Below are 26772 nucleotides of genomic sequence, written 5' to 3'. Positions count from 1 at the left end.
GTTAAGAGCCTTGCCTGCTCTTCCAAAGGTCCTGAGTTCAATTCCCAGCAACCACATGATGGCTCACAACCATCTGTAATGAAGTCTGGTGCCCTCTTCTGGCCTGCAGGCATACACACAGACAGAATATTATATACATTTAAAAAAAAAAAAAAGGACAGGATTTCTTTGAGAAACCCTGGTTGTCCAGAAACTTTTTTTGTAGACTATGGTTGGCTTCAGACTCAAAGATCCTGCTGCCTCTGTGTCCCAAGCAATGGGATTAAAGGTGAGCACCACCCCTGCCTGACCTAGTCATGAATATTTTTTTAATTTTTTTTTTTGCATGCTTTGGTATAAAGATGTCAGATCTCCTGGAACTGAAGTTACAGACAGTTAGAAGCTGTCACGTGGTTGCTGGAAATTAAACCCAGGTCCTCTAGAAGAGCAGACAGTGCTCTTAACCGATGAGCCATCTCTCTAGCCCTAGTCTTGAATATTTTTTTAAAATATTTATTTATTTATTTATTTATTTATTTATTTATTTATTATGTATACAATATTCTGTCTGTGTGTATGCCTGCAGGCCAGAAGAGGGCACCAGGCCCCATTACGGATGGTTGTGAGCCACCATGTGGTTGCTGGGAATTGAACTCAGGACCTTTCGAAGAGCAGGCAATGCTCTTAACCTCTGAGCCATCTCTCCAGCCCCCAGTCTTGAATATTTTTAAAAATACTTTTTAGCCAGTGGTGGTGCACTCCAGCACTCGGGAGACAGAGGCAGACAGATCTCTTTGAGTTCAAGGCCAGTCTGGTCTACAGAGCAAGTTCCAGAACAGGCACCAAAGCAACATGAGAAACCCTGTCTTGAAAAACCAAAAAATAAAATAATAAATAAATAAAAAAAATATTTTTCACCAGGGTTGGAGAAATGGCCTCTTCTGGCTTCCTTGGATATTTAACATGAAAGTGGTGAACAGAAATACATGTGGCAAAAACTCCTAACATATAAAACATTTGTGTATATGTGTGTGTGTGTTTGCATGCACGTATATATGCATATATATGTGTGTGTGTTTGTATGCACGTATATATGCATATATATGTGTGTGTGTTTGTATGCACACACATATTTTAAACACATTTATTTGCTTGTATGTGATGGACCACACATGCAATTGAGCACCTGTGAAGGTCAGAGGACATTTTTAAGGAGCTGGTTCTTTCTCTACTATGTGTAGATTCTGGGACTCAATTCAGGTCATGAAATTCAGCAACAGGGTGCCTTTAACCACTTAGATGACTATCTTTTTCTTTTTTTTAAGACAAGTAAAATGTTTCTGTACCCTGATAAGCTTCTCCGCCATTGCAGCAATACAAATTAGACTAAATCAAACCGAATTAGAAAAAACCCTAGTTTAATGGATACAATACTCCCAGATGATTTTTCAGTCCCCTTGAGAGGAGACAGGAAAGAAAGATTGGAAAACCACATGTCTGTTTTCTGGGGGGCAGTTCAAGTACCCTGTGGGAGTGGTCTTGAGCATCTCTGGGGAAGGGGTCATCATTTGGTGGGCTTTCTGAGATGCAGCAGGGTTTGGGGAGAGAGATGGGGGAGGGGCATGGGATGGAGTTTCCACCAGAATGACAAGGACTCTGGTACATGGGCTGGCCTCAAACTTGCAGAGATTTGCCTGCTTCGGCCTTCCCAGTGTTAGGATTAAAGATGTGCATCATCATATCAAGTTTGCTCTGTTTCTGGTTTTGTTTTTTTCTTTTCTTTCTAAGACAGGGTTACTCTGTGTTGCAGTTACAGTTCAGGCTGTTCTCTGTTCTAGAACTCAGTTTGTAGATCAGGCTGGCCTCAAACTCACAGAGATCCGCCAGCTGATGCCTCCAGAATGCTGAGATTAAAGGCATGTGCCATCACTGTCTGATTTTGTCCTGCTTTTTGAAACCGGATTTAATGTATCCCAGGCTGGCCTGCAACTGGCTATATTAGGGAAGCTAGGCTTGAACTCCTGATCCTCTTTCCTCCTGCTCCCAAATGTTGAGATTACAGATGCGCGGCACTGTGCCTGCCTGCATTGTCTTGTTCTTTGTTTGCTTTAGACTGGGTCTCTTTGTGTAGTTTTGTCTGTGCAGTAACTTGCTATTTAGCCCAGGATGGTCTTGAATTCACAGAGATCTGCCTGCCTCTGGGATTCAAGGTGTGTGCCACTATTTCTGATAAACTTACAATGTTTTTATTTTTTTTTATTTTTTATTTTTTTATTTTTTTTTTGAGACAGGGTTTCTCTGTAGTTTTTGGTGCCTGTCCTGGAACTAACTCTTGTAGACCAGGCTGGCCTCGAACTCACAGAGATCCGCCTGCCTCTGCCTCCCGAGTGCTGGGATTAAAGGCGTGCGCCACCACCGCCCGGCCCCTACTTACAATGTTTTTAGTGAATTCATAGTCAACATAGTCCAGTTTGGGAGCTGTTCCTTCCAACTGGAAACCTCCTTGGTGTAGTCTGTGTTCATTTCAGTCTGCCTGAAGCCCCAAAGCCACTGATCTGGCATCAAAGGCTTACAGCCTCCTCTGTGAGGACTGATGGAGGATGGTAAATCCTGACTGACTTATGTGGGACATGCATCCTTTGGTAGATGTACTGACTGCCCATGGCACTTCTCTACCCCTCTCTCCTTGCCTGCCTGCCCCCACTCTCAACAGGGTTTCTTTGTATAACAGCCCTAACTGTCCTGAAACTAGCTCTGTAAACAAGGCTGGCCTTGAACTCACAGAGATCATCTGCCTGCCTCTGCCTCCCGAGTTCTGGGATTAAAGGCATGTGCCACCACTGCCTTTAAATCCCTTGCATCCAGTGTGTCCCCTAGTGTAGGCAGCTGCCAGCTTGATTGTCCTCTACACACTGACACTACACACCTCTGGGCATCTCCTTGAGTAAACATAAGCAGATAATCCTGTGTTGCTCAGGATTTCAGTGCAGTTAAAAGATGCTGTTGTTCCCATTGTAACAGCTAATGGTCAGGCAGTGCTCTGTAAGCCAGCTGTAGTGCCATGTGTCTCTGAGATTCTGGTCCCCCAGGAAAGGCAAGATTGGTGCCAAATTCTCTGAGTGCATTTGACTTCAATTTAGCAAGTACCATGTGGTGACAAAAGGATTAATTTTTCTGGCTCACTTCTTTTTATCATTTATTTTTAAGTTTTAGTACTAGGAACCCAACTCCACCACACCACCCCTTCTCCACTTCCCAAGGTCTCACTCTAACCCAGGTAAGGTACCTACTGGGTACGTACTCACACTCCTGTACTCCAAGAAGCTCAAACTGACTTGAACTTGGGAGTGATACGCCTACCTCTGCCCCCACAGCCCCAAGGGCTAATGACTGCACCTCTTTGTTTTTAGATAGGGTCCAGGTTGGCCTCCAGTTGAGGAAGAGCTTGAGCTACTGATCCTCCTGCCTCAACCTCCTAAGTTTCTTCTTTGGAGCTCTTACCTCACTATATAGCTGAGAATTGTCTGGAATTTGGACTGGAGAGATGGCTCAGTGGTTAAGAGCTCTGACTGCTCTTCCAGAGGACCAGAGTTCAATTCCCAGCACCCACATGGCAGCTCACAACTGTCTGTAACTCCTGTTCCAGGGAATCCAACACCTCACACAGACATACATGCAGACAAAAACACCAATGTACATAAAATACAAATAAATAAATTATAAAAAAAGAAGAATTGTCTGGAATTTAATGTGTAGCCCACATTAACCTCAAATTCAAGGTTTGTGAGTGCTGGCATTACAAGTGTGTGTTCCTATATCTGGTATTCTTCCAACACCGGACATAGAAGCCTGGGTTTTCTCGCTCTACTCAGGCACTCTAATTTAGTTTCCTCTCTAGTTTTCCTTATTCAGAGTGTGGATAGGGAATCATGGCTTCATTGCATCAATTGGTGAAATGAGTGGTTGTGCTGCCTAGTTTTCATGCCAGTTTTATAGAGGCTGAGGTCATTTGGGAAGAGGAAATCTCAATTGAGATACTGTCCCCACCAAACTGGCCTGTAGGAAAGCCTTGTTTTGTTTTTGAGACAGACAGGTCTTTCTATAATGTAGCTCTGGTTGTCATGGAACTCACTTTGTAGGCCAGGCTGGCCTTGAACTCACGGAAATCTTGCCTGCCTCTGCTTGGGGAGTGATGGGATTAAAGGTGTGGACTCCCACACCCAGCCCATGGAGCATTTGTAATATTAGTGAGTGTGAGAGAAAGAGAGAGAGAGAACCATTGGGTGGTTCTGTTCCTAGGTTGGTAGGTGGTCCTGGGGTGTATAAAAAAACTGCACACCTGCCTTTAATCCCAGCACTCAGGAGGCAGGCAGATCTCAGAGTCGAAAGCCAGCCTGGTCTACAGAGAGAGTTCCAGGGATAGGGAGAGCCAAGGCTGCCCAGAGAAACCCTGTCTTGAAAAACAAAACAAACAAGCAAAGTAAATAAGCAAAAGAAGAGAAAGAAAGCTGAGCAAGCCGTGGGGATACAGAACAGCATTCTTCTGTGGCTAGCTTTAGTCTTTAATTGGACTGGGACTACGAAAAGACCATTTGCATTATGTGTCTGTAGAGAACAGGAGAAACAAACATTGGGAAAATTTATGAAATTTTATCCTGTTGGAAATGACATACCAATAGATCAATTTGCTCTTTTCCTTGAGACATTTTTTCTGGATAATTTGTGCTTTTTCTTCAGATGTCTCATTTGTCCAGTGGTCTTCAGATCCCTTAGCTGGATACCTTTATTTTCCTGAAAAGACAGAAACAAAACCTTTCTCCAACCCTAATTTTTGGGAGATTCTCTTTGGACAAGTTATATCTGATCAAATGAAAAGCAGTTCTTAGTTTTATAGGTTAGTTTAGATTAAATGGCCATGCTGTTTGATGAACTATTATCTCTTCTAATTAAGAGGTGGCTCTTGTTCAAATTGAGTCTTTATCGGTTTTGATGGTATCCATAGTTTTTTTCTCCCGTGGAAACAAGCAAAACCCCTTCCCCAATGTAACATATGTCCTGGTTTCCACTCTGAGGTCAGTACATTTTTAAGAATATTGGCTGATTTCATTCCATAGTTTTTCTACTGTCCAATGTCTCTCCACAGCTGTTGTTTCTCTCACTAGCATTAAAAAAACCTCAAAGTTAATAAAGCACTATGCAATCTGGATAGTATTTATCATTCCTTTCTGTTTATTTAACATATCCTTTAGAGTTAGATTTTATCTTTCTATAACTGTCTGCCATGTAAGATTGTGTGGAATACCTGTAATATGCTTTATATTATAGAAAGCAAAAAACTGTTTCATTTTCTTAGAGGCATGTGCTGGAGCATTGTCTGTCTATATTTGTACAGGTATACCCATGTTGGCCATAACTTGTAGTAAATGTGTGATTACCAAATCAACCTTTTCAAAGTCAAAGCATTTGCCCATTGAAAACTTGAATAGGTATCAGTGGTGTGTTGTATATACTTTTAATTTTCTAAATTCTACAAAATGGAACACATCCATTGGCCAGATTCCATTCCTTTGAGTAACCTTTGGGTTACTTTCTGCAGGCAGTGATGTTTGGTTGTATAAAGAACAAGTAGGGCATTTCCCTATAATTTCCTTGGCTTGTTGCCACGTGGTGGAAAAGTTTTTTTTTTAAACCTTTGCTATTGACATGATGTTTCTTATGAAATTCTGAGACCTCTGCATCCATATCTGGCTTGAGTTCCTGGCATGATTTCTTTGGTTGATGGACTACAAGCTGTAAAATGAAATAAACACTTTCCTCCTTAAGTTACTTTAGATCATGGTGTTTTGTCACAGCAATAGAAACCTTAACTAAGATAGTGGTCAAACTACCTTCTGTGGATTTGTTTTTTGCTTTTCTTTTTTCTTTTGGTTTTTCGAGATTTTGGGTTTCCCTGTGTAAGTCCTAGCGTCCTAGCTGTTGTGGAACTAGCTCTTGTAAACCAGACGAACCTTGATCTCACAGAGATCCGCCTGCCTCTGCCTTCTGAGTGCTGGAATTCAAGGCATGTGCCACCACACCTGGCCACCTTGTACCTTTTTGTTTCATTTTGTTTTGAGACAGGATCTCTGTTTTGTAGCTCTGACTGATTTTGAATTTGCTTTGTTGAGCAGATTGGCCTTGAATTTACAGAGAGTCACCTGCCTCTGCCTCCCTAGTGCTGGGAATCTGCCAACATACCAGGCCTTGACCTCACAGAGATCAGCCTGCCTCTGTCTCCCAAGTGCTGGGATTAGAGGCCTGCACCACCACTGCCCAACTGATTTTAGTATTCTTAAACAGGGAGATTATTTTTTTTAAACTTTATTTAACTTTATTTCATGTGCATTGGTATAATGATGTCACATTCTCTTGAACTGGAGCTACAGACAGCTGCAAGCTGCCTTGTGGGTGCTGGGAATTGAACCTGAATCCTCTGGAGGAGCAGTCAGTACTCTCAACCAATGAGCCATCTCACCAGCCCCAGGGAGATTATTTTTATCTGAGTTTATCTTTTTTTTTTGGTTTCGAGACAGGGTTTCTCTGCAGCTTTGGAGCCTGTCCTGGAACTAGCTCTTGTAGACCAGGCTAACCTCGAACTCACAGAGATCCGCCTTCCTCTGCCTCCCGAGTGCTGGGATTAAAGGCATGTGCCACTACCGCCCGGTTATCCAAGTTTATCTGATGGGTCCTATATACATACATTGACTTTTTTTGTATTTATTACTTTTTGTTTTATTTATGTATCTGGATTTTTTCTTTTTTTTATATAATTTTATGTGTAGAAGTGTTTTGTCTTCGTGTATGTATTTGTACCACCATTTGTGCTTGGTGCTATAGGGAAGACAGAAGAGGGCATTAGATCCTGTGGAACTGGAGTTACAGATGGTTGTGAGCCTCCATGTGGGTGCTGGTGCTCAGCAAGATGCAAGAGCTCTTAATCCTTTTGTTTTGAGGTAGAGCCTCATTCTGTAGAGGAGGCTGACTGGCACTCACTCTGTAACCCACGTTGACTTCAGATTTACTGTATAAACCTGCCTCGGCCTCTAGAGAGCTAGGATTACAGGAGTAAATTAACAGTATGTAACTTTTACTTTTTTGGTTGTTGTGGCAGAGTATGTCTCCCAACTTGACTTTACTGGGTAGCACAGACTTTCCTGAACTCCTCCTGTTCTGTCTGCTTCTCCAGTGTTGGGAGCACAGGCACCTGCCAATGCACTGGGCTCCGACCTGTGTCTGTCCTGCCTGTGGATTTTAGCACCTATTTCTAGTTACAGGGTTCTTCACTGTTTGGGGACAGTGTCTAATAGTTACTTCTGTGCTTTCTACCAATTAACTATTTAAATATTTAGATTGCAGCAGGTGTGGTCGTGCAGGCCTTAAGTGCCAGCACTCAGGAGGTAGGAGAATCTCTGTATATTCAAGGCCAGCCTGGGCTACAGAGCGAATTTCAGGACACTCAGGACTGTTAAACTGAGAAACCTTGTCTTGGGAAAAGAAAAGAAAAAGAGTTCCAATTGCTTTTGTTATTGTTGGTGTGTGTGTGGTGAATGAGCATGTGTGTGCACAAATTGCGGCTCATAGTGAGGAAGTTGGTTCTTTCCTTCCACTTTGTGGGATTTAGTGATTAAATTCATGTGGCCAGACTTGGTGGCAAGTGTGTCTGTTCGCTGTGCCATCTCCTGGCCTCCATCACCACTCTCCTCCATCCCTAGCCCTGGTTCTAAACACTTTGGATGCAACCTAGGGCTTTGCATAGGATAGGCAGGCAAGCGTTCTGCCACTCATTAAAACCCCCAGTTTTAGGTGGCGTTGATGGCGCACGCCTTTAATCCCAGCACTCGGGAGGCAGAGGCATGTGGATCTCTGTGAGTTCTATGCTACAAGAGCTAGTTCCAGGACAGGCTCCAAAGTTACAGAGAAACCCTGTTTCGAAAAACAAAAAACAAAACAAAAAATCCAAACAAACGAAAAACAAAACCAGTTTTGAACTTGTGTTTGGTACCCTAATGTCTGCTCCAGGGGTCTAGTTAGACTTGCTTCACAGCCTCCCTATCTTGGTGATTCTGGAGAACAGCTATGGGTAGAGCTGTGAAATACTCCGCAAATATTTTTACGAGACACCCACACTTCCCTCGGTGCTTGCTTCTTCATCTTCCAGATTATGCCCTTCTTTTCAGAGGTAGGAAGTGAGTCCAGCGTCTGGGTCTGGTGGGGGCGTGGCGCGCCGAATGGAGAACGCTTAACTGCGGAGGAACAAAGGCTGGGGCGGGGACAAAGCCCTGGGCCCCCAGCCCGAAGGGGAACAAAGGCCACACCCGGGACAGTGGCGGGACACTCCTCGCATCTTCGCTTCCACGTGGGGAACACCTGGTCCCGCGCGAAGGGGCGGCCTCCTGCTCTTGCGAATCCTGGAGCTGCTAGAGTGGTAGTTCACGGTAGTCCAGCCCCAAACTAGAGCCCGAGAGTACTCAAGGCACTGCAAGACAGCAAAGGCGTTCACCCTCAACAGGGAGTGGAATAGGAAGGGGACAGATTGCCCTTTTCATGCTAATCCTGTGAGATTCTAGCCACGCTTGATCTTGCTATTCTCTTCCTCAGAATAGATTTTTTTTTTTTATGTAGATACTGCTCCTCTCCTCAGGCAGGTCCTGATTCCAGGTCCTGTTCTTCCCCTCAGATAAGATTTACCAATCTGATTCAGCTTTTATTCCTCTCCATTAAACGTTCAGTTCGCCCACCTCCAAAAAAACAAAACAAAACAAAACAAAAACCATCAAAAGTCAGGATAGCAGATGGCTAACACAAGAAGGGGCTATCCAGGGACAGGGTAGAGTTTTGCAGAGTAGCTTCTAAATAGCTCTCTGTGATCTACGGTTTGAAACTTTGGGCAACTTTCTGCTTCCCGAGTTTAACAATAAAAAAGTTTGGGTTAAGACCGCCTCCGCGTTCCGGCGGGAACTTCCTTCCTGCTAAAGACCCCGCGCCCCCTCCACCTGGGCTCAGTCTCTGTGCTCCGCCGTGGCCCCTCCCCCTCCCTATTGTCCCGCCTTTCTTCCCCGACTATAGGCCAGGTTGAGGCTGCAGACATTGCCACGCCTGCTGAGGAGGCGGGGCCCAAGGTGCAGTTTTGCACGACTCGCACGCTGGAGCACACTGGGGTCAGCCTTGGTGCACCGTGCCCAGGCCCGGGAGGCGTCGTGCACGCACTCTGCCGGTGAATCCCGCACCCGCGGACTCACTAAATAGGCCCTGGAAGGCCGGCCGCGAGTGGAAGGGAGGGCACTAGCGCGTGCGTAATCTGCCTGCGCCCCGCCCCCGGGTTGCGGTGCTCAACGCGCGTGCGCGGCGTCGTCGGCGCCAGATATTTCTGTCCCGCCTCCAGGCCGCGGCTCTTTCTGCGAACGGCGCGCGGTCGGGCGGTTGATAGCAAGTCTTGCGGCGTGCGTCTCAGCAGCAAAGGAGGAGGCGGCGCGGGTGGCGCCATCGTCTGCAGAGAGGCCAGCAGCCAGCGGCTCGGCCGCATCGCGGCTGCGCCCGGGGCGCGGCGGGCGTCGGCCCAGGAGACGCGTGGCGGCGCTCGGCCTCGCGGCAGCAGCGGCTGCCCGGCCGTTGGCGGCGAGTGCTCTTGCGCCTGCGCAGCGGGCTTCGTGCCCCTCCTCCCCTGGGCGGCCCCCCCACCCCCCGGCGGCGTGTGAATGGCGGCCTCGGCTGCGGCTGCGGCGGCCTCGGCCGCCGCGACGGCCTCGGCGGCCTCTGGCAGCCCCGGCTCAAGCGAGGGCCCGGCGAGCGGTGAAAAGCGCCCGGCCGCCTCTTCAGCCGCCGCGGCCTCTGCATCCGCGTCGTCGCCCGCGGGGGGCGGTGGCGAGGCGCAGGAGCTTCTGGAGCATTGCGGCGTTTGTCGCGAACGTCTGCGGCCTGAGCGGGAGCCTCGATTGCTGCCCTGCCTGCATTCGGCCTGTAGTGCCTGTTTGGGTCCCGCCGCACCCGCCGCAGCGAATAATTCGGGGGATGGCGGCGCAGCGGGCGACGGCGCTAGTGAGTGCTGGGTGGCCAGGTGCCCCTCCCCCTCCTCGCAGCCTGTGCTCGGGACTGCGCCTGTGCGAGAGTTTGGGGGGCCTGGTGATTTACTGGGGAACGGACTCGGCCTCTGTGCGATGCGCATGGCTTGGTCTGGACCTACGATACAGAGTGTGATAGGAGATGGGAAGGGGAGGGATAACGTCAAGGAAGAAGAGTGTGGTTTAGGTTTTGAGTGGGAGGCATAGCTTAAGTGAGAGTCCAGTATTTCACACATTTTTGCCTCAACAGTGGTGGATTGTCCAGTGTGCAAGCAGCAGTGCTACTCCAAAGACATCGTGGAGAATTATTTTATGCGTGATAGTGGCAGCAAGGCTTCTTCTGATTCACAGGATGCTAACCAGGTGTGTTCTGGGGGAGAGAAGGGAGTCATGTTCCTTTCCAGAGCCTATCACTAGCTTCCTAAGCTGGTTCAGGATGCAGTCTCAGTCTATGGGAGGGCAGTGCATTATATGAATTTTAGGTTATATTTTCTGGGATGGAAATGCGGGTCTGCGGAGTGGTTCTGCCTGTTCTAACCTTCTGTTCTTTAATAGTGCTGCACTAGCTGCGAAGATAATGCCCCAGCCACTAGCTATTGTGTGGAGTGCTCTGAGCCACTGTGTGAGACCTGTGTTGAAGCCCACCAGCGGGTGAAGTACACCAAGGACCACACTGTGCGCTCCACGGGTATGTGAAAGTTTGGAGGCTGTTGGAGCCGCCCTTTTTCGTCTATTATTTGCCTAAAATGCCTGCTCGCTGGATAACTAGTTTTCCAGGGACCTGACAGGGAACTCAAAAAAATGACCGGTTTCAGAAGTGCATACTCTGTGGGGCTAGATGGGAAGGGAAAGGCTACAGACAGGGAATGTGTGTCGCCCCCTCCCCCTTTGGATTTTCAAGACTGTTCTCAGTGTCTCCTTGGCTGTATTGGAACTCACTCTGTACACCAGGCTGGCCTGGAACTTCTTGATTGCCTGCACTCTGCCTCCTGAGTGCTGGGATTAAAGGAGCACCACTACTGCCCAGCCTATGTGTAGGAGTTTAAGTATGCTGCAGTCAATACTAAGGATTGAGCTAAGATAGTCTTGGAAGATTTGGGAGGGAGCAAAGGGTTTCTGGTAGACCGCATCAGTACCTAGTGAAAGCAAGATGGAAGTTACTATGGATTTGGATGGTCTCTGGCACTTTAGATTGCTTGGAAAGTAAGGGTTCTGTAACAGGAAGGGTTTCTTGACAGGTTGGTAAAGCTTTTGGGCCATCAGTGAGGGTGAGTCTTGGCATGATTTAGCAGTGAGCCTTAAGCATCTTCCCTTAAGGCTCATGGTCAGACATGGATTTTATGGTGTATGGTGACTTGGGTATGGAATAGGTCTTGTTTTATGGGGCTTGGTCTAGATTGCTTCGGAGAAGCTTTTTGGTGTGGTAGTTGAAGTTCCTCCCACCCACAGAGGGCATTGTGATGGTGGTAGTGGGCCGGGAGGGATAGGTAGAGATCTGCAGGTTCTCCTTAATAACCCTTACAGGATCAGGGCTACAGCAGGGGATAGTGACATAGAGGAAGCCAAAACGTGATTGGCCTGTGTTCTAGTACATAGTTTGGACTTGGTTATTACAGCCTGGATTGGAGAGAAAAGGGACATTAAAGTCTGTTACTTTGTTTTTGTGAAACATTGTCTTATTTTGGCTGAGGTTGGCCTTAGACTCTTGATGTTCCTTCCATAGCTCCAAAGTGCTTGATTAAAATAGGCTCTTGATCGCCCTACCCTTTTTCTTTTTTTTTTTTTTTTGAGATGTTTTTCTATTAACAGCCCTATCTGCCATGGAACTTGGTAGAACTGACTGGCCTCAACTCAGACAGATACCTTTATCTCCCAAGTTCTAGAATTAACAGAGTGTGTTGCCACGCCCAGCTTTAACTCACTGTAGACCAGGCCTTCACTCAGCTTCCCTAGTGCTAGGATTAAAGTGTGTTGCCACACCCAGCTCTTTGTATTTTGAGATAAGGTTTCTGTATAGCCCTTCCTATCCTTTAAATCACTGCCTAGACCAGGCTGACCTTCACGTTTACAAAGATCTTGCTTACCAATGCCTTCCAAGTGCTGGGATTAAAGACCTTTTTGAGGAGAGATAGCTCAGTATGTAGTTCTGGCTGACCAGTTAATCAGGTTGGTGTCAAAATCAGATCTGCCTTTGTTTCCTGGGATTATGTCTAGCCTCTTCTCTTCAAGATAAGTCTCACTATAAAGACAAGTCTGGCTTTGAATTGACTTTATGCAGCTCAAGCTTGCCATTGAACTTGTGATCATCTTTGAATTTCCTGGGTGCAGATAATGTAATTAGACTTTAAACAGGGAGGTGTTTTGGTGTCTAGGTATCCAAAGCCATCAGCACCATATAGGGTTAGGATTAGGAATGATTTATTGGCAGGCAGAAAGATGAGCAGGAAATAGTATGGAAGTATGGAGTTTTCTTCACAAGCTTGTTATCCGTTAATGATGGATAGTGATCATCTGGGCGCTAAACCTTCCATTGCTGATACACGTCTTAATAGGTGGGTCAAGGTTGTGGGATGAACTAGAAATGGTCACAACGGTTTTGTCTGGTGCTTAAGTTTTAGATGGCTAAGGGCATGATTTTCCTATTTTCCAGGGCCTGCTAAGACTCGAGATGGTGAACGCACAGTCTATTGTAGTGTGCACAAGCATGAACCCCTTGTGCTGTTTTGTGAGAGCTGTGACACTCTGACCTGCCGGGACTGCCAGCTAAATGCTCACAAGGATCATCAGTGAGTTGCAAGTTTCACTGGGTAGGTGGATGCCACCATTTCCAAGTTGAGCATCCAAGCTCACATTTTTGTGGTTTCAGGTACCAGTTTTTGGAAGATGCAGTGAGGAACCAGCGCAAATTGTTGGCTTCTCTGGTGAAACGTCTTGGGGACAAGCATGCCACACTGCAGAAAAACACCAAGGAGGTTCGCAGCTCGTAAGTGTGGGTGCCAAGGCTATTGGGTTCCCAGGGCAAGGTTTCCTGGCTTGACTTGTCTTGTCTATTAGGATCCGCCAGGTATCTGATGTGCAGAAGCGTGTGCAGGTTGATGTCAAGATGGCCATTCTGCAGATCATGAAGGAGCTCAATAAGCGGGGTCGAGTATTGGTTAATGATGCCCAGGTAAGCCTTATCCTGCTGGCATGACAACATCCAGAGTGTAGAGAATGATCCTAGTACTCATTGTCTTGCCTTTTAGCTGACACTGTTCTTTTGAACTTGCAGAAAGTGACAGAGGGGCAACAGGAGCGTCTGGAGCGCCAGCACTGGACCATGACCAAAATCCAGAAGCATCAGGAACACATTTTGCGATTTGCCTCTTGGGCTCTGGAAAGTGATAATAATACAGCCCTCTTGCTTTCTAAGAAGCTGGTGTGTAGTGGTGGGCTTTAGGTGGCCCTTTAGTACCTTTGGGACCCTGTAAATTGCCAAGTGGGCTGGCTCATCATATGCTACCTTTTGCCCCATTAGATCTATTTTCAACTGCATCGTGCTCTCAAAATGATTGTGGATCCTGTGGAGCCTCATGGTGAAATGAAGTTTCAGTGGGATCTCAATGCTTGGACCAAGAGTGCTGAGGCTTTTGGTATGTCGCTTGTCTTGCTTGACCTGGGAGCATCCTAGGCAGTACTGCACCTACTGAGGATTCTTTTTTTTTTCTCCAGGCAAGATCGTGGCTGAGCGTCCTGGTACAAACTCCACAGGTCCTGGACCTATGGCTCCTCCAAGAGCTCCAGGGCCCCTAAGCAAACAAGGCTCCGGCAGCAACCAGGTGAGCTGGGGAGAGGAACCAGGAAAGGGGTGAGGTCCATGGGGTGGTGCCATGGCGTACTTAACCACTGATTGCACATTCATTGTTCTGTCTCTAGCCCATGGAGGTACAGGAGGGCTATGGCTTTGGGTCAGGTAAGTAGTTTTGTCTGGGGAGTTAGTTGGAAGGACTTGGGGAGTACCCTGTTTGTCTTTTCTGCCAACTCTTTTGTCTTCTGAGCAGATGATCCATACTCTAGTGCAGAGCCGCATGTGTCGGGCATGAAGCGGTAAGTATGGCAGCCTGTTGGAGTAGGTGGGTATAGTACTGGTGTGGTAGGGATGCGTAGGATCTCATGACAATGTGTTTTTACAGGTCCCGCTCTGGTGAGGGAGGAGAGGTAAGTGGCCTCATGCGGAAGGTGCCACGTGTGAGCCTTGAACGCCTGGATCTGGATCTCACTGCTGATAGCCAGCCACCAGTCTTCAAGGTCTTTCCTGGAAACACCACTGAGGATTACAATCTGATTGTTATTGAGCGTGGTGCTGCTGCAGCAGCTGCTGGTCAGGCTGGGACTGTTCCCCCAGGAGCTCCTGGCACCCTACCCCTGCCGGGCATGGCCATTGTCAAGGTGAGCCTGTCTTCCATTACAGGACGGTGACACCTCTTAGCACAGATTTGGTAACAGCCCTTCAACTGTCTTACAGGAAGAAGAGACAGAAGCTGCTATTGGAGCCCCACCTATTGCCACTGAGGGTCCTGAGACCAAGCCTGTGTTGATGACTCTGGCTGAAGGCCCCGGGCCTGAGGGACCCCGTCTGGCTTCACCTAGTGGCAGTACTAGCTCAGGCCTGGAAGTGGTGGCTCCTGAGGGTACCTCAGTCCCAGTAGGAGGACCAGGTATCCTGGATGACAGTGCCACTATCTGCCGTGTCTGCCAGAAGCCAGGTGACCTGGTCATGTGCAACCAGTGCGAGTTTTGCTTCCATCTGGATTGCCACCTCCCTGCCCTGCAGGATGTTCCAGGGTATGTGTGAGGCTGGGCAGGATCAAGATAGATCATGGGGAGCTGGGTGTGTGTCATCACTAACGTCTGTTCTTCACCCTAGGGAAGAGTGGAGTTGCTCACTCTGCCACGTGATCCCTGATCTAAAGGAGGAAGATGGAAGCCTTAGTCTGGATGGATCAGATAACGCTGGTGTGGTAGCTAAGCTCTCACCAGTCAACCAGCGGGTAAGGGCCGGATGCTTAGATGTTGGGTGGCCCAGTGGCTGAAGCCCCCTCCATGCTTTAACTACCATCCTTGTGCTGTCTAGAAATGTGAGCGCGTCCTTCTGGCCCTGTTCTGCCATGAACCCTGCCGCCCCTTGCACCAGCTCGCTACCGATTCTACATTCTCCATGGTGAGTTCCAGAACGTAGGAGAGGTTGGCGATGTCGAGAAGAGGTGGGGTGTCCCCTCATGCCAATGTGTCTCCCTGCAGGAGCAGCCTGGTGGTACCCTAGACCTGACCCTGATACGTGCTCGCCTTCAAGAGAAGCTGTCACCCCCTTATAGTTCTCCCCAGGAGTTTGCCCAAGATGTGGGCCGCATGTTCAAGCAGTTCAACAAGCTGACTGAGGTGAGCCTGCAGAATGAAGGGAGGGTGGGTGCAGGGGGGGAGGAAAAAGCCAGGACCTACTCACCAATTGTACTCTTAATCCAGGACAAGGCGGATGTGCAGTCCATCATCGGCCTGCAGCGCTTCTTTGAGACGCGCATGAATGATGCCTTTGGTGACACCAAGTTTTCTGCTGTGCTGGTAGAACCACCACCGCTGAACCTTCCCAGTGCTAGCCTAAGTTCTCAGGAGCTGTCTGGTGGCCCTGGTGATGGTCCCTGAAGCTGGGGAGCTCTTGGTGGTCAGCCCAGTTAAGCTCTGGTCTCTGTCCTTTTACCCCATCCCCTCTCCTCCTTTGGTGGCCTGACTCCTGCTCTTGGTGGCCGTGTCCTCCAGTCCCTCTTCACAAAATGGTTTTTACTTCTGTGGATTTAATAAAAACTTCACCGAGTCGCTTACGCCTCAAGCTGTTTTTCTGCATCCCACCATATCAAACTTTCCCAGGGGAACTTCTCTTTGGCAGAGTGAAGAACTGGTACACTATCCCTGATGAGTCTTGGGTTGAGGTCTCAGGCTACCATGTGGCTCCCAGTGACCAGATAGGAAATCTGGACCTGACGCTACTCAGATACCAGTTTGTACTATTGGTACTATAAGTGGGTTGTGTGCTGAGATTCCAGAGTTTTCTTTCTGGCCCCTCCACCCATACACACAGGGTTTGGCTTTCCTGGAACTCTAATGCCAGGCTAGCTTTTAACTCAGGACCTGCCTGTCTCTTGAGTGTTGCATTATTCACACCTGGCAGGAATTTGATTTGTTCCTTCTTGCTTAGGATCCTAACACAAGTTTGTCATTGACCCCAGGTTTGACAATTGCCAGTTGAGCCCTATTCTGACCCCACTTTGGCTGACAGTCACTTTTATCTATTTGGCATGTTTTAACTTAATATACCCCACCCACTTGGATGGTTGGGCTTCTGGTGTGCCAGTTTGTGGAACCCTGTATCTGAATTGAACCTGGAAATGGGTCCCATTGCCGTTAGTCAACTTAGGTTTCTTTTTGAGACAGGGTTTCTCTGTAGCTTTGTAGTCTGTAGACCAGGCTGGCCTTGAACTTGGGAGATCTGCCTGCCTCTGCCTGAGTCCTGGGATTAATGGCGTCTGCTGCCACTGCCCACCTCTTATTACACGTTTTATTATACGGGGAAACTCACAGCCTTTGGAAATTATGTCCAAATTTCTTTTATTTCAGAGGGGGACAGGGTAAAGACCCTGAGTGTAGAGTCCATCCTTTGGAGAATTGTTCAGTCCCTGCGAAGGTTCTTGAGCCTCTCTTCCAGGTCTGCATCAGCATCAGCCAGGGCTGAGGCTGTGGCTTCTGCTTTCTTCCCACCAGCAGCCACACTGAGTGAGCCACCAGTGGAAGGGAGGTCTGCAGAGAGAATTGAGGGTCAAGGGCTGCGGCTGAGCTTTGGGTGGGGAAAAGAAGGGTTTGGAACACTCACTTGATAGCTCATCTGTGAGGCTCAGTCCTAGCTCATCCAGGACCTGGGACACAACAGCATCACTAGAAAAGAATAACTCATGAGTGCTATGAATGGGTAAGAGGCCTGGAAAACATCCCTGCCTTCCTGTTACTTTCCATACCTCTCCTCTTCATCTTCCTCATCACCCATGGCATCGTCGATGGCATCATTCATCATTTCCTCCTTCATGTCCATGATCTCTGCCTGCCGTTCAAACTCCATCATGATTTTCTGAATCTGGGGTAATTTCAGCTGGAAGAAGGGGGAGGGTAAGCTGCCTGCAGGTCAATGGGGATGGGAAAGTAGATTGAGAGGGACAAACCTGTCTGTTCATGGTGCCCATGGCCTTAGTAACACCCTTCATGGCTTGTGCCATTGAATTGTTGGATTTTAGAGTCTGTATCTTGAGGGACACAGCCTGGATGTTGGCCCGCATCAACACAAACTTGCGTACATATCGCCGGGTTCGCACTAGGTCTTTTGCCATGACTCGAACAGCATCCTTCAGGGTGGATAAGAGAAATTATGAAGCTGTGAAGTTACGCTTTAAGAAGACTAATGGAAATTAACCTGAGTGATCATGATCACTTCTTTAAAAATCTCACCTTCCTCTCAGGGATATCACTCCAGCCATCTATATAGCTCAGAGTAGCCTACTGGCAGTTCTGTCTCTGCTTCCCTAATGTTGGGACATGGGTCACTGTATCCATTCAGGCATCTCTGTAATCTGATCCTTAAGTGCAGGACTAGGCTCAGTCCTTATCCCTGTTTCCTTCTATGCCCACAGTCACTTCTTAAGACTTCTACAACTCTTCTCAGTTTTGACTCCTAGACTAGACCAAAATTTGTCCTGGGCAAGGGACTCTGGTAGAGCCTTGCCTGACATGCACAAAATTCTGGAGTCTAAGCCCTGGCACTGAAGAAAACAAAATATGCAACTCTTCTGTGTCACAGAGCCTATGTATGCCTCAGACTGTTTCTAGAACCACATGCAAACCTATCCAAGGTCCAGCTTCCATTCCTTACTTAAATTTTTGGAACACTCAAGGAAATGGTACCTCTAACCAACTGTTTACACCAGCCCACCTCCCATCCTCACTGGCCATTTGTTTTATTTTTAAATTTTATTTTTTGTGTGTGTCAGGGTTTCGTTGTGTAATGGTCCTAGCTGTCCTGGAACTCATTTTGTAGACCAGGCTGCCCTTGAACTCAGATCTCTCAGGCCTCTGCCTCCCAAATGCTGGAATTAAAGGTGTGTGCCACCACCTCCCGGCTCTCATTGGCCTTTTTTGTTAAGGCGCGTTAACTCAGACGATCCTTCATCCTGGTTCACACTGCAGCCTCCTGTTTGGCTCACAACCACTCAGGTCTTGTGTTCTCCCAGTTTGCTAAGGCTAACATTTGTTGTCTGCTTGATGCATGCACTTCTATTAAGAAGTCCTCCCAGACAGCCCAAACTAGGAAACTCCTGTTCCACCCTTCACTCAACTTTTCGTTGAGTCTTCCACTGTCGTACTTACAATAGTGGCTGAGATGGCGTCTTGTCTTGTGTCCCAGCCCTTGACCACTTGGCACTTACCATCTGGCCTTGCTTTGCCATCTTTTTGATATCCGCAATGATTTTCTTTTCCTGGGTTTCTAGCTTCTGCCGCTCCCTGTCCAGCTCCCTCATGGCTCGGTTCAGGGCCCTCTGGTTTTGACGAAGGAGTTCCTCTGGCGTCTTCCGGCGCCCAAACAACAGGTCCATAGTGGTAGGACTCCACCAGTATGACTGGGGCAGACTTCAGACCTAGCTGTAGGGTGTGGGGCCCAGGCAAAAGGCAGAAGTAGGGTCCTGTAAGTAGTTAGGACCTGGGAACTGGGGGTATGCATGAGTAGTAAAAAAGAATTAGGACTAGAAGTGAGAACGACCAGAACTAAAGTTATCCACTTCTTTGGCTCAGGCGCACCCCCTCCGCCCGCCCTGCTTTCAGACAGTAGGGCAGAATTAAGGGTGTGGTTCTGGAGTATTCCAGGGACCCAGACATGAGTGGACACGCTGAGGTGTTTAAATTCAGTCAGGAGAGGATGGTTGTGGGGGCCCCTCAACAAGGGAAAATAGGATGGGGTAGGTTCTGAAACATAGTAAGGTGGAAGCTGGGCCCTAAGGTGGGGCAATGGATTTGAATGATGAGGGAACCTGGCTACCTGGGGTAGAAGTGGCATTCTACACCCAGGACGTGACAGAGACAGGGAGGGCAGGTCTTGGGGATGTAGAGGAGCCTGCATACCGAGGGCAGGCAAAGGTGGGGACCTCGATGACGAGGGCAGGGTCGGGCAGACTGCGCGACATCCGATACCCCAGCCGAGAAGTCCTACGTTGTCGCCCAACCGGGACTGCGGCCCAGCAGGGGCCACTCACCGGAGTCGAGAGCGCGATGGGCTTCCGCTTCCGGGTCACGCCCCCTTCTCTGCAAAGCCTTGGGTCCCCACCAACGACAGCCCCTCGGTTCGGTAGCTTCTGCCGCCGCCGCCGTTTCCGGATTAAACGGCCTGACGTCACAGGTCCCACCCTCTCCCGGAATGCTGGGAAGTGGCAGCACGCACGCGCACAGCCAGAAAACGGGCGCATGCGCAAAATGCCCCGCACCTCTGCGGAACTTGCAAGTCCCACCCTAATAACCCTTACAGGCCCCGAGCAGGAATGCAGCACGATGGCACCTTCGGTCTATTCATTCTGGAAGGGTCATACTCCACCCTTCTTTGGGCGGTTCATTCAGGGAATCTTAGCAAGTGCGAAAACTGGCAGGACCCAAATCGGCGGGCCCTCACATGGCATAAAGGGGCAAGCCTGGAGATGATTTGTAGGTTCTATGTTGGTGTAAATGCCAGGAACTGAAATTAGCCGATTCTTCCATTGCTTGCTCCTCATCCCAGTGAGTGGTCCCACTCAACACAAGGACAGTTGCCACACACTTATCTTCATCACAGACGCTGGAGGACCTCACTTGTCCCTCCCAACCCACAGAAGGAAGAGGCAGAGGCCATGCAGTAACATTCCCCTTTAATAGCCTGGTGGGACCTCCAGTGGTGGTGGGGTGGGTTGCTTGGGCCCAGCGACCCAGGCCCATTGCCCACTTACCCCACAGTCAAGAGTGGGGTGTTGGACAGCACCCAGCGGGAGGGGGGGGGGGCGCTAAACAAGCCAATTCATTTCCCATCGCTGAGCAGGTCGGGAGGAGGCAGCACCGACCATAATCACGTGGTGGTTAAAAAAAAATAACTAGGGGCAGGTGACAGGAAGGAGAGGCAAGGCCAAGGCAGGAGCCAAGGCTACCCCACACACCCTACCCGGGCCCCCAATAAATATTTGCAGGGGATGCCTGGGCTGATAACCCTGGCAGGGATGGGTATTTGCTAACCCTATTTCAGGCAGCGCTCGAAGTAGGTGGACCCGATGTAACCACCTCTCATGGAGCGCTGCACGTTTTGTTCAAACAGCCGCCGGTTGTTCTGCAGGACCTCCGCGGCCTCCTTGTTCAGTGGGTCCTCGGGGTTGGGCTCCTGTGGCCAGCACAAGCAGAAGTTAACAGGCAAGAGAGGTAGGTAGATGGCCAACAAACCCTCAGCCTCAAATGCCTCTCTTACTCACCAAGAAGAGATACTGCAGGCCATAAATTATGGAGTTTATCGTAAGGACTGGCTTCCAGTCCTCTCTGTGGGCAGAGAGCATCAAGGTTATCACGAGTTGGTGAGTGGGAGGCTGCCACAGGCCCTGCTAGTACCAAACAGGCCAGGCCCATAGGAGGCTCCTAACACTGAAGAGTGAGAGGTGAGAAAGGGGTAGGGTATGGAACAGGGCAGGCCATGGAGAAAGCACAGGTAGGGCTGTTAGGAAGGCAACTTGGAAATGAAAAGACAGAGAATCACGGACCATAAAGGAGAGACAAAAGGCTGAGAGAATGCAAGGAAGGCAGACCTCGGAGGGAGAGGCAAGGCAGTGCCATCACCTGAGGATGTTGAGGCAGACGTTGCCCTCGAGGTCAATGTTGGGATGATAAACCATTGTCTCACACTTCACCTTGGGGGGATCATGAGGATAACCTTGTCCCACCTGGCCCCAGAGAAAGAGAAAGGAGATGGGTGGGTGTTTTGACTATGCCTCAGCTGCTGCTGCTTCTCCACAGAGCCACCTCTGTCCACTTAGGACTCACCTTAAAACTGAACACAAACTTCCCACTCTTGTAGAAGCCCTGGGAGAGAAAAGGGAGAATGAATTAAGACCCTATTCTCTATGGGGCTACCCCTGGTCTGTTCTTGGGAACCCCGCCATGCTTATTTTACTCTTACCTCATCAGGACAGATAACCAGCTTGAAGTTGAGGAGGTCGTCTGGGTCTGAGAAGCTGATGTCACAAGTCTTAGGCAGGTTCAGCTCGTTAATGTCTGGGTTTGGGCAGCAGAGAGAGGGAGAGAAAACAGGTGAAAGAAAGGCGGTAGGTCTGGGCAGGTGTCAGCAGAACTCCCAAGTCCTCCTGGATCTGCTGTGTGGAGTGCTTTATTTACATCTCAGTCTGTACTATACACTCTCCCCACTTTTCAGTCTCTACATGGACTCTCCTGGATACATAGTATCCCACATACAAGCATCTTCAGTTTTAACTGGGTGCCCATCTCTTGGGACAGGGAAAACCCTTATTAGCCTCCTAAATCCCCCATGACAAGTTCCCACAACACAGTCCCCAAGAACCTCTATTTCTACAACCCTGGTTTCCAAGAAGCCCTGAGCACCCTAAGCCTGAGGCTCTCGAATCATGCTCTCCACTCACTACTGTGTACCTGTGCATCCTAACTCAAGGACCACGGACCCTTCCAACACACTACATCATCCCTTCTCATCAACCATCCAGCCTCCACTGTCCTTCCTCTTCTCCGGGTTATTCCACACCCCGGTTCCCACTTGACTCTTGAGACGTCCAGCATGGTAGCTTAAATTGACCCTCACTCCCATTTTTTAGTCACCTTTCCTCCCTCCCCTTCACCTAAAACTCAAAACTTCTCTGCCCGATCCCTGAGTCCTGGGCTACAAGTCCTCAATATAATACATTAAACCGTCTCCTAATTATCTCCAGTTCACAACCTTCACCTTATCTTCATAGCCCGTGAAGCAAAGTTTCCGTCTGACTCTCAAACTATCACCTTCCCCTAACAGATTCCGGGCACCTACCACTCCAGGCCTTAGTATCCCAACGCCCCAAACCCGGCCCCAATCGCTGACCCTCCCTAGTGACCGCACCCCCGTTCCGCACCTCAACCCTCGAACCCTGACTTCCGATACTCCACCTCAGAGGCTGCATTTTCACACCCCGGTCCCTGACTTCAAACACGGGGTCCCGACCCCTACCCTTTTGGATCCGGAGCTGCGCCGCCGACGCCTTCTTGCTGCTGCCCTTGGTGCCGCCGGCCGACTCCTCCTCCTTCTTCTGCTGCTTCAGCGAGAACAGCTTGATCATCCTGCCGCCGCCGCCGCCGCCGCAGCCGCCGCGGGGCCCGGGACCCCGGCCACCCGGCCCCCCCGCCGCCTCCTGCGCCGCTTCCGCTTCTCGGACCCGCTGCCGCGGCCTCCTCCGCTGCCGCCGCCGCCCGCCCGGCCTGCCGCTCTGCTCCGCGCCCACCCCACGGCCCGCCTCGGCTTCCGTAGTCCGGCTCCTGGCCTGGCTTAGCGCCTCGGGTGAGTTCGGAGGCGCTCGGGAGGACTCGGTGATCCTCGGCCCCGCCCCTGCTTCGGCCCCCGCGCCCTTCTCCCCCTCTTCCGCTCAGGTCTTGCGAGGCCCCGCTGTGGCTGAGGACGCCGGCCTTCCCGGGTCCGTCGCTCTCCCGCCTACTTGTTCCCTTTGCGAGGAGGCTGTGGTGAGGTGGAAGGTGGAGGTGGCAGCCGCGCTGGCGGTGGCAGGGTACCGGTGGAGGCTCAGCTTCCGCGGCAGGCGCGGCTGCTATGTGGAGGTCGGCAACGGCCTCGGGCGCCCCGCCGCTTCGGCACTTTCCGCCGCCTGCCTACTTCGGGTCTTCCTGTCCCGGTTGCGTTCTGCGCCTGCGCAACCCTTGCAGCCCCCAGGTTGCTCCTCGTTGGAGTTTGGGGATCGGTCTTCTTCGGTTAAGCTCGGGTATTTCCGTTTGTGGCGGTGTCTATTCGGCGGTCCAGCGGGTACTTGCTGGGATGCACACCCAGCAGAGTAGGAAGCGGTGCTTGCAACCATTTTTTGAGCGAGACGGGTAGTGGCCGTTTGGTTCTTGGTGGTTCCATCCAAGCTTGCGCTTATGCGGAACTCAGCGGGAACGGGCTAAAATGGATCTTGCTCTCTGTGGGCTCAGCAAAGGCAGAGCCTGGGCGTTTATAAGGGACGTTATCTGGGCTCCCTTAATCCCTTCGCAAACCCAGATTCCTATTGATGTAAATTAGCTTAAAAGTCTTATTTTTCTGGAGGCCGAGGCATCAGGTTCGATTGAGCTCAGGCGTTCAGGGACATCCTAGGCAACAAATACATCGAGGCCCTTGTTCCTTAAAATAGATTTCTGTTGTGCAGCGGAGAGTGAGCGTTGTGTAGTTTTTACGATCCAAGGTGGACGTGGGTCCGGTGTCCATCGCTGCGGCCTAGAGACCAGCAGAAGTGGCATTGTGCCTCTGACGGACCTAGATTGAGTCAGCTCGCATCCAGTCCTAATTTAGGGTATTTGGGAGGCGGAAGGAAATAGCTCAGGATGAGCCAGTGACTTCCGACTGTCATCTAGGAAACTGGCTGGCAGCCACGATGGATGTTAGGCTTTTCTGCTGCTGGTCTGGTCACCGCTTGAAAAACATGCCTAGAACAGGTTGGCCCTTCTTTGCCATCTGGTATATCATTCATACCGCCAAGCATGAACCACGATTCTACATTTGGGACTTTGTACCCCCTTGCTGGCAGCGCCCTAATCTTCCTGACCTATTTTTGTTTGTTTTGTTTTTCAAGACGGTTTCTCTGTGTAGCCCTGACTGTCCTGGAACTCACAGAGTTCTCTACCTCCCGAGTGCTGTGATTAAAGGCCACCACCACCCACTACTCCTGACCTTTTAAGTCTAGTCCCTGTTCAGCCCTCTGTCATCTCAGTAGCCCACCCCCAGCAGCCTTTCTTGGCTTTATCTTTAAAAGCTGAGAGAAGTTTGGGCCAAGGATGGGAACTCAGCTTGGGTTTGATGCCAACCTGGCCTCCACCATCAGCCCTAATCTCAAGCCCACACTGAGACCCAGAGAAAAACAATTACTCCAAAACTACTCTTTACCGTTCCTCAGGTACACAGCTTTATGCTGATTATTGTACATCTGCTGCTTTTGTGGCTGTACCTTTCTTCTTCCACTCAGGACCCATCCCTGGCCCAAACTCAGCAGGTAATCCAAGCTGACCTTGAACTCACATTCCTTACAGGTACAACCCTCCAGGCCCTCCCAGGGTCCCAGGACTAAATGGGCTTGGGCTGTTTGTAGTCCTGCAGTTCTACAGTGTTCTAGCACTTCACTGCCTGTGTTCTTTCCCTACTGCTCAGATTCTAAAGTCTGCTTATCTTGATTCAGGGTCTTTCTTAGTTTTTGTTTTGTTTGGTTTTTCGAGACAGGGTTTCTCTGTGTATCTTTGGAACTTGTCCTGGCACTCACTCTGTGAAACAGACTGGCCTCGAACTCATAGAGATCTGCCTGCCTCTGCCTCCTGAGTGCTGGATTTAAAGGCGTTTGGTTCAGGATCTTTGCTGGTCTGTGAGGTAGAAGAGAACACTGAAAATTATGGGGACCCGAGAAAGGGATAGAACCTCTGACCCTGGAGCCTGGTTGAACCCTCTTTCCATGCATAAGCAAGAATGCCAGTACAAACCGGGCACTGGTGGCGCGCATCTTTAATCGCACTTGGGCTTGTAATTCCTACAATGTTTTTAGGAATCTCATCAGAAACTCCATTTACAGGGCAAGGATGTGTACTGAACCTGTACACTTTAGTAGCTTTTGTTTTACCTTATGAGATGATAACTCCATCCAAAGCATGTCTGGAGCTGATTTCCAATGTTTTTCAAAAGAGGAAAGGAAAAGGTTTCTTAGGTTTCTTAGCAACCCTTTGAAATGTAATTTGAGAACCACCCAAAAAGGTATTTTGTGTAGCTAATGCTAAGATAATTGAGACTCTACCTTGAAGATCCCACATCCACTACTTCCCCCCATTCTTCCTTGGAAAACACACATCCACACTTGGTTAAGTCATTTTGAGCACTTCTCTCATGCTTAAAACTTATTTACAATATGTTTAATAAAATCTCCAACTTTGCATCATACTGGCTAGGACTGAAATTCTTTTCTGCATTGGAACCATGAATCTCAGTTTGGTTTGAGTTCATATCTCTATAAGATGAAGGGTGTTCCATAGGCCACTAAGTGGCCTTATGGAGCTGTGTCTTTGTCCCTTCACAACTGACAGTTGGACGGAACAAATGAGTGTTCCAGGGATAGGGACCAGGGATTCCCCCCTCCCCTTACTCTGTCACACAGGATCAGCCTCTGACTTGGTTTGGCCTGTTTATTTTCCTTGAGGCCAGATCCCCCGTTTTGGGTGTCATGATGAAGTAGCAGGAACAAGTGAAGCAGCTTGGACGTGCAGACCTTTAAATGGTATTCCTGGGACCTCCCAGAACCGGTCTGACAACTACCCAGAGAAAGACCTCAACCTGGGTTTAGGGCTCAAGCTGAATGAATTGTGTTAAATGGGTCTTTTTTGACTACTTGCACCCCAGTAATCCATGGGAGGAGCAGCTGTGTCAAAATCATAGATGGAAGGGAAGGTGGCTATTAAAAGGAGAAATGGCATGGGACACCAGGCCTGAAGTGTCCAGGGTCATGTAAACTGTTGTCAGCTGTATATCTTGTCATTTCTTGCAGAATGTGCTCCTGAAGAACCCCCAGTGCGAAGGAGGCCCCTGTAGAGCTATGAACAGAGCCATGGTGGAAGGACCTGTGGTCTGAGTGAGGGGAACAGAATCCAGAGGATAGAGCAACTGGTCCTGAAGTCTGTGCTCCACAATTTGGGGTCTCACTCATCCCTTCTTAGTACCTGTTAGTTGCAAACCCATGAGGACAAGAAAATACTGAAATGTTTGAGCTTCCAGGTTAAACCTCCCAATCTGGTGTTTATCTCATGGCCCCTCCCTTGTTTACTCCTCAGTGCCCATCCTGCTGGTGGGAAGAAAGCTTTGACTTTCTGCTTATGCCTGTTTCAGGGGTTGGGGGTGGGGTGCTGTTAGGAAGAAAGTGACTGGACAGTGGGTTTGGGCACAGGGAAACGATGTATTGACTCAGCAAGATGGCGAGCATGAGAGGTGGGCAATCCCTTTGGAGGCTCTGGAATGTGGTGGGAATATCAAGGCACCGTGAGATCCTGTCTCCTGACAAAGGTTGAGGTATCAAGTTCCTGCCTCTGGTCTCTAGACCTGTCTATCTGGACATCACTGCAGGGTGGGGACTCCACAGAGGCCACTCAACCTGCTGCTCTGAGAAACAGGGTGCCACAGGGGCTGAGAAGAGTGGCCTTGTGGCCTTCTACCAGCCAGACACTTCACCTGGAGGCCAAGGCCCTTCTGGTAGTAGTGTACACACTACCCAGAGTCAGGCCTTCTAGCTCTCTGGAGAGAAGGGCCCTGAAGGTCCTCCCTCAGGATTCTTGCACAGGATGAGCAGTGAGTCCCCCCCCCCCCCCAGTCTTACCTCCTTGACAGTTCATTACT

The 26772-nt window shown here is 49.5% G+C and overlaps 3 protein-coding genes and 1 long non-coding RNA gene across 6 annotated transcripts; 2 read left to right on the top strand and 2 right to left on the bottom strand.

Moving 5' to 3' along the window:
- The first annotated feature begins 9665 nt into the window (after window positions 1-9665).
- Trim28 (tripartite motif containing 28) lies at window positions 9666-15931 on the top strand. The gene is made up of 17 exons (XM_087908952.1): window positions 9666-10053; window positions 10327-10439; window positions 10632-10764; window positions 12727-12862; window positions 12943-13059; window positions 13131-13245; window positions 13348-13494; window positions 13594-13708; window positions 13788-13894; window positions 13992-14028; window positions 14117-14162; window positions 14249-14504; window positions 14581-14900; window positions 14983-15106; window positions 15190-15276; window positions 15357-15494; window positions 15579-15931. The coding sequence occupies exons 1-17, from the start codon at window positions 9714-9716 to the stop codon at window positions 15753-15755; spliced, it is 2508 nt and encodes an 835-aa protein (XP_087765078.1). The 5' UTR covers window positions 9666-9713; the 3' UTR covers window positions 15756-15931.
- Window positions 15932-16698: 767 nt separating this feature from the next.
- Chmp2a (charged multivesicular body protein 2A) lies at window positions 16699-19558 on the bottom strand. 3 transcript variants are annotated; one of them, XM_048427758.3, is made up of 6 exons: window positions 19400-19558; window positions 18578-18791; window positions 17321-17500; window positions 17120-17250; window positions 16978-17039; window positions 16699-16904 (listed from the first exon to the last, which is right to left on the bottom strand). In XM_048427758.3, exons 2-6 carry the CDS (start codon window positions 18743-18745, stop codon window positions 16777-16779), a joined length of 669 nt encoding a protein of 222 aa, XP_048283715.2. In that variant the 5' UTR covers window positions 18746-18791; window positions 19400-19558; the 3' UTR covers window positions 16699-16776. The 3 variants fall into 3 exon arrangements, with proteins under 3 accessions (XP_048283715.2, XP_048283717.2, XP_048283716.2); XM_048427760.2 differs by having other exon boundaries at window positions 18578-18856; window positions 19400-19539; XM_048427759.3 differs by having other exon boundaries at window positions 19269-19406.
- Window positions 19559-20024: 466 nt separating this feature from the next.
- On the bottom strand, window positions 20025-22622 carry Ube2m (ubiquitin conjugating enzyme E2 M). The gene is made up of 6 exons (XM_048427796.3): window positions 22381-22622; window positions 21328-21422; window positions 21192-21230; window positions 20988-21091; window positions 20630-20693; window positions 20025-20541 (listed from the first exon to the last, which is right to left on the bottom strand). The coding sequence occupies exons 1-6, from the start codon at window positions 22487-22489 to the stop codon at window positions 20401-20403; spliced, it is 552 nt and encodes a 183-aa protein (XP_048283753.2). The 5' UTR covers window positions 22490-22622; the 3' UTR covers window positions 20025-20400.
- Window positions 22576-26163, top strand: LOC148123431 (uncharacterized). The gene is made up of 2 exons (XR_015738585.1): window positions 22576-22707; window positions 25931-26163. It is a non-coding gene; the product is annotated as an uncharacterized LOC148123431 (long non-coding RNA).
- Window positions 26164-26772: the final 609 nt, after the last annotated feature.

This window comes from Myodes glareolus, chromosome 1 (genome assembly GCF_982192425.1).
Source record: "Myodes glareolus chromosome 1, mMyoGla1.1, whole genome shotgun sequence".
Taxonomy (NCBI): domain Eukaryota; kingdom Metazoa; phylum Chordata; class Mammalia; order Rodentia; family Cricetidae; genus Myodes; species Myodes glareolus.
Note: the sequence above shows the minus strand (reverse complement) of the source record. Positions and strands in the feature narration are given on the sequence as shown.

Excerpts from the sequence above, each read along its gene's own strand:
- Trim28 (XM_087908952.1), top strand. The coding sequence starts at position 9,714 with ATGGCGGCCTCGGCTGCGGCTGCGGCGGCCTCGGCCGCCGCGACGGCC. Across the intron at positions 13,495-13,593 it reads TCTTGCTTTCTAAGAAGCTG|ATCTATTTTCAACTGCATCG; the intron begins GTGTGTAGTGGT and ends TTGCCCCATTAG. Across the intron at positions 15,277-15,356 it reads CCGATTCTACATTCTCCATG|GAGCAGCCTGGTGGTACCCT; the intron begins GTGAGTTCCAGA and ends GTCTCCCTGCAG.
- Chmp2a (XM_048427758.3), bottom strand. The coding sequence starts at position 18,745 with ATGGACCTGTTGTTTGGGCGCCGGAAGACGCCAGAGGAACTCCTTCGT. Across the intron at positions 17,251-17,320 it reads TGGGCACCATGAACAGACAG|CTGAAATTACCCCAGATTCA; the intron begins GTTTGTCCCTCT and ends CCCTTCTTCCAG. Across the intron at positions 17,040-17,119 it reads GAGGAAGATGAAGAGGAGAG|TGATGCTGTTGTGTCCCAGG; the intron begins GTATGGAAAGTA and ends ATTCTTTTCTAG.
- Ube2m (XM_048427796.3), bottom strand. The coding sequence starts at position 22,489 with ATGATCAAGCTGTTCTCGCTGAAGCAGCAGAAGAAGGAGGAGGAGTCG. Across the intron at positions 21,423-22,380 it reads GCAGCTCCGGATCCAAAAGG|ACATTAACGAGCTGAACCTG; the intron begins GTAGGGGTCGGG and ends GCCCAAACCCAG. Across the intron at positions 20,694-20,987 it reads GTCTGCCTCAACATCCTCAG|AGAGGACTGGAAGCCAGTCC; the intron begins GTGATGGCACTG and ends CTCTGCCCACAG.